Here is a 6,000-nt window from a genome sequence, read left to right on the forward strand (position 1 = left end):
GGCTCACTCCTCGAGGCTGCACCCTCTTCCCAATGCCGTCTGTGTAATGACATCACCATTCATTGATGCTGGGGCCAGCCAGGGTCTCACTCTGTCACCCAGGCTGGAGTGCAGTGACACAATCATGGCTCACTGCAGCCTCAACCTCCCGGGCTCCGGCGATCCTCCCACTTCAGCCTCCCGAGTAGCTGGGACTACAGGCATGCGCCACCACGCCCGGGCAAATTTTTTGAATTTTTGGTAGACGAGGTCTCTCTCTGTGTCCCAGGCTGGTTTTGAACTCCTGGGCTCAAGCACTCCTCCTTCCTCGGCCTCCCAAAGTGCTGGGATAATAGGCGTGAGCCCCCATGCCCAGCCTAGTGGGGTTTTTGATTGTAGTCGTCTTTCTCCAGAGCTAGAGTGGACCCAGAAGGAATGCAGAGCTGCTGTTGGATTTTGCTGTCCCAGAGCCCAGGTCATAGCGGCCTCCACAAGTGCCTGCCTGCCTCAGAGAGCACGGGCCGCTCCCTGACCATAGTTTTGTTCCTGCAGAGGGACTACGGACACATTTGAGTTTGACAGCATCTACCTGGGGGACATTGCCTCCCTCTGCGTGGGCCACCTGGCCAGGGAGGACCGGTTCATCCCCAAGAGGGAGCTGGTCTGGCACGTGAAGACCATCACCATCACCGAGATGGAGTACGGGAACGTGTACGTACCAAGCCTCCCCCGACTGGGCGGGACCGAGCTGAACCACAGGCAGCAGGAGGGCAGGGCATGGGCAATGTCCCCTGGCCTCCCAGGCAGGAGGGGAAGAGGCAGCCATACTGTTTTGTAACTTTCTGAACATGCGTCTACTGCCAGAAGCAGGGGACTAGGCCCGATGACATTGGGAGCATCCAGCCTATTTTCTCCACCTGCTGGGTTCAGGCCATCTTTCTACCTCCGTCTCCCAAGTAGCTGGGACTACAGGCAGATGCCACCATGCCCGGCTAATTTTTTAAAATTTATTGTAGAGACTAGATTTCACCAAGTTGCCCAGGCTGGTCTCGAACCCCTGCATCCAGCCTTTGAATCCAGGGGCACTGAGGAAGTCAGACAGTGCCAGGTGACAGACTTTGCTTGCCTGCACTTCTCTCCCTCTATAGCAGTGAAGAAACACAGCTTTGATGCCTGGTGTCTACATAGTTGAAGCCCACCGTCCACGCGGGGAGCAGAGACAAGCTGCGCTAACCCAGTGGTCCTGCCTCCCAGAGCCCCAAACCAGGGGCTTTTGCGCCCGTCCATTGGGACTTTAGGCATTAGTTTCTGGAGGATGAAGGGTCTGAGTTGCCAGGACAACACGGTCACAGTCATCACTTTGTCTAATTAAACCTGCTTGGTACCCACGCTGGAAACCAGAAGGAGCCCCGAGGCTCTAGGAAGAAAGCAGGGAGGGGCCTGGAAGGAAACAGGGAGGGACTGAATGGGGAAGCCAAGGTCAAGGCAAAAGCGGAGTGCACGGTCCACCTCCCTGTGCCTCCCTGTCCCTTGGGAGGAGAGCCGGGTGCTCTCTAGGCTGTGGGGTGTGGGGAGCTGGCAGGGAGTTCTCAGAGGTCACGCCCAGCCCCCCTCCGCCCACCTGCAGGCCTCGAGTCTGTGGTCTCAGGGAGGGAAAGCTGTCTTCCGCAGAAATGCCGCCTCCACCCAGAAGCGGGCCTTTGCGGGCGGCTGGATGGCGGTGGCAGTCTCCCTGGCTCTGCATTATGAAGCCACGGGCGCCAGTGTGAGCTGAGGTGCCCGCTGCACGCTCGCCAGAGCTGGGTCTCTGTGAATGATGCGTGAACTCAACCCCGGTCCCTCGGAAGCACAGGCACCCCAGTACCCACCTCCAGCCTCTCCCATCTGACCCTTCTCGCGGTGAGCATTCGGCCTCTCTGACCCATGCCTGTTCTCACTAAAATCCTCAGGATTTCGGTGGCAGAATAGAGAGACCTTTGGTTTTTTTAAACTGAAATCAACTTTCTTATTTTCTCCCAATACGTCTGCAATACATGATCAAGATAAAGCTTCAACAATACAGAAAAGTAGTGAAAGAAAACAGGCCGGGCACGGTGGCTTGTGTCTATAATCCCAAAGCTTTGGGAAGCTGAGGTGGGAGGAACACTTGAGCCCAGCAGGCTGAGGCTGCAGTGACCTCTCGTTGTTCCACTGCACTCCGGCCTGGGTGACACAGCAAGACCCTATCTCAAAGAAAGGAAAGAAACATTCTGTAGAACCCTGCCCACCGGGAACGGCCACCAGGAATGCTGGTGACTGACCTCTTTTCTCTGGCCTCTGACACCCTCCAACATACAGTGCTCACGGAAGTGTGGGCGTAACCTACATGGTTTTAGATACACATTGTGTTTTTTTTGAGTTGGAGTCTCACTCTGTCGCTCAGGCTGGAGAGTGCCATGGCGCACTCACAGCCACCCCAGCCACCCCAGCACTGACCTGCTGGGCTCTGGCGATCCTTCTGCCTCAGCCTTCCAAGCTGCCAGAACCGCAGGCGCTTACGCCCACGTTTCTCTTGACTCATTCTTCTCTGCTTGTGTCTTCGCTCTGGCTGGCCACCCGCACCCTTCCGGCGGGGGCAGCCTGCTGCATGTCTGTCCTTGCATCACCACAGCCTCGTCTCTACAGAGTTGCTGAGGCCCACGTGTTGGTGATCTTACAGTTATGTTTCTTAGAAAACATTCTGGCTGTGCATAGTGGCTGACGCCTGTAATCCCAGCACTTTGGGAGGCTGAGGCAGGAGGATCGCTTGAGGCCAGGCATTCAAGACCAACCTGGACAACATAGTGAGACCCCCAGCTCTATTGAAAAGAAAGAAGGAAAAGGAAAGAAAAGGAGAAAGAGAGAGAGAGAGAGAGAGAGAGAGAGAGAGAGAGAGAGAAGAAAGCACTCCCTCGTATCTAGACCAGGGCATATTTCTCAGCCATCAGAAATAATGAATTAACGCCACACCAGATGACTTGAAGCTCTTCCCGGGAAACATTGTCAGGGCAAGAACAGTGTGAGGCCCAGGAAAGCACATCCACATGCCGGTGCCTCGCAAGGGGCGTGCTGATGAGGCTCCCATGTGGCCGCGTGCATGTGGGTCTGTAGGACGGGGTGGGGCAGAGGGAAATCTGGCAGGCGACTCCCCAGAGGTGAGGGATGCTGAAGGGGGAGAGAGAGGAAGGGGGAGGCGCAGCCAGAGGGGAAGCATGCGAGCGCACCTAGGAATGCCGGTGATGGGGCGATGAGCGCACGTGTAAGCACAGTGCCTGTCAGCGGCACGTGGAAATGGGTCTCAGTCACTGAAGGCAGGCAAATGCATCCTCCGCCAAGAAATGAAACACCTGGCCTCATCTGAATGTACCAGGCGATAAGTCGGGAGAAGGCAAATATCAGAACAGAGCAAGGACTTCCTACAAAGGGTCTCTTTCTTTTCTTTTCTTTTCTTTTGAGTCTGAATCTCACTCTGTGGCCCAGGCTGGAGCGCAGGGCACGCTCACGGCCACTGCAGCCTCAGCCTGCTGGGCTCCGGCGGTCCTTCCACCTCCAAGTAGCTGGAAACACAGGCACGTGCCATCACACCTGGCTCATTTTTTGGCTAAGTTTTTTTTTGTTTTTGTTTTTTTTGAATTGGAGTCTCACTCCGTTGCCCAGACTGGAGTGCAGTGGCCGCTCCCGGCCACCGCAGCCTCGACCTGCTGGGCTCCAGCAATCCTTCCGCCTCAGGCTTCCAAGTAGCTGGAACTACAGGCGCGCCTACCACACCCGGCTTATTTTTTTGATTTATTGTAGAGATGAGGTCTCGCCTGCCCAGGTGGGTCTCAAACCTGCAGGCTCAGGCAATCCACTCACCTCAGCCTCCCAAATGCGCGGGATTACAGGCTGAGCCACCGAGCCCGGCTAGACTAAGTTTTTGATGTATTGTAGAGATGAGGTCTCAGCAAGTTACCCAGGCTGGTCTCAAACCCCTGGGCTCCGGTAACCCTCTCGCCTCCGCCTCCCAAACTGCTGGGATGACCCACAGAGGGTCTTTAAGGACTTGCTCTTCAGGGCACTGTGGTTCCTGGCCCTGGCACCTCAGCAGGGACTTTCCTTCTCCAAGCCTGAGTGGAGAAACGGGAGATGACACCGGGGCCGCTGTGGGTGCACAGGCAATGCAGGCGTGCAGGCCCGGGGGTTGGGTGGGCAGGCCCCAAACCAAGTTCGTTTTGCTGTTTGGAATTTTCATCCAAAATCCGGGTCGATGTCGCCCCGTCAGGCCCTACTTCCAGTGCTGCCTTCCGGAAGCTGTTAGCCAGCACCCACGGCTGGCATCTACTGGGTTCAAGTATCAGCAACTGGGAGTGGGCCGAAGCCACTGCTGTTGCTCAGGCCAGCCCTCCAGATATGCCAGCTGAGGCTGAGGGTGTGGGTGGGTGCTGAGACTTGCCCGCGATGGCACGGGTGGCCACGGCAGGGCTGGGCAGACCAGCCCTTCGCGCCCTGTCAGTGGGCTCCCACCATGCTGTCTTCCTCCTCGTGACTTCTCGGGCTCAAGGCCGTCGCCCAGAGGCTAAAGTTGGGGGGTACAAGCTAAGGTCCAGGGGAGCTTCTTGGTTCAAGACCGTTTCTCTTGACCCTGTACTTGCTTCTGCTTGTGAAGTCTGGACTTCCTCTTCCCTCTTGTGCTGTACAGTCCGTGGACACACACACGCGCACACACATGCACACTTGAGCCAACTCAGACGAGTGCGAGGGCCTGGGGAGCACACTCTCAGTCATGCTCCACTGGGCTTTGCTGGGATTTCCACTCTGGGTTCAGTGGTTGCCAGGAAGGAGACAACACCAGGCATGGACACCTCCATCCCTTTGAGGGCATGAGTGTATCTGCAGGTTGGCGTGAGCCTGCCGCGGGGAGTTCTGCAGGCCGTTGTAAAGTCTTTGCTTCTCACTTGGCCTGGGGAGCCACTGGAGGGTCCTAGGCAGAGGAACCTCATGCCTGGCCCCCGTCTCAGCAGGACCTTGTGGCCGCTGTGTGGAGAGCTGACCGCAGGTAGCAAGAAACAGGAAGGCCAGCTGGGAGGCACCTGGCAACTTCCAGGAGGCAGGTGGTGGGGACTTGGACCAGGGGAGCAGGGGCAGAGCTGGATGCTGAGCAGCTCTCCATGTGGGCTGATCCCGGCTGTCTCGATGACAGGGTTGTGGGCAGGACGTGGAGTGCGAGGGGCAGCCGAGGACGCAGAGAATCCGGGAGGATCAGGAGGGAGATGCTCCCCACTGTGGAATGTAGGCTAAGCAAGACCTAGACTCACTTGTTTGTTTGTTTGTTTTTTTGAGTTGGAGTCTCACTCTGCCGCCCAGACTGAAGTGCAGTGGCCGCTCCCGGCCACCGCAACCTCGACCTGCTAGGCTCTGGCGATCCTTCTGCCTCAGCCTTCCAAGTAGCCAGAATTAAAGGCATGCGCTACCACGCCCAGCTCATTTTTGATTTATTGTAGAGATGAAGTCTCGCTGCCCAGCCGGGTCTCGAACCCGTGGGCTCAGGCAATCCACTCACCTCAGCCTCCCAAAGGCATGGGATTACAGGCTGAGCCACCGAGCCCGGCCCGTTTCCCTTCTTGTGAGCCTTCTGTGACCACTCTCTCTGCCACTGGTGCATTTCAAAATGATTTGAATGCTCGCTTTGTGCTGGGCCATGGGGACAGCTGTGTGAATAGCGGTGACCAGCTGTGTGGGGCACCTGGTGCTGGAAGGGACGGTGAACACTAACACAAAGTGGGAAAGGTCTCTTAGTGAATGGCGGCACAGAGGCAAGGGCATGAGCGTGGGAGGGAAAGCACAGGAAGCCTCTCAGGTGAGGGTGTTCAGTGGGCCAGGCTTCTTGAGGAGAGAGCTGCTGTGGAAGATGCCGCATGCCACAGCCGAGAGTAGCGTGTCCAAGACTGGAGCCGCCATGGAAGATGCAGGATGCTGTGGCTGAGACTAGAGTGTCCCAGGCAGGACTAGCCATGGAAGATGAGG

The 6,000-nt window shown here is 57.0% G+C and overlaps 1 protein-coding gene across 1 annotated transcript in view; it reads left to right on the forward strand.

Moving 5' to 3' along the window:
* The window catches only part of LOXHD1 (lipoxygenase homology domains 1), a 170,435-nt gene that overhangs the window by 163,647 nt on the left and 788 nt on the right, over nucleotides 1-6,000 (forward strand). The window contains exon 40 of the mRNA XM_021713353.1: nucleotides 532-690. Within this exon, the coding sequence (XP_021569028.1) occupies nucleotides 532-690 (159 nt within the window). The remainder of the gene's footprint in view (nucleotides 1-531; nucleotides 691-6,000) is intronic.

This window comes from Carlito syrichta, unplaced genomic scaffold (assembly GCF_000164805.1).
Source record: "Carlito syrichta isolate Samal-C Ts95f unplaced genomic scaffold, Tarsius_syrichta-2.0.1 Scaffold304483, whole genome shotgun sequence".
NCBI lineage: Eukaryota > Metazoa > Chordata > Mammalia > Primates > Tarsiidae > Carlito > Carlito syrichta.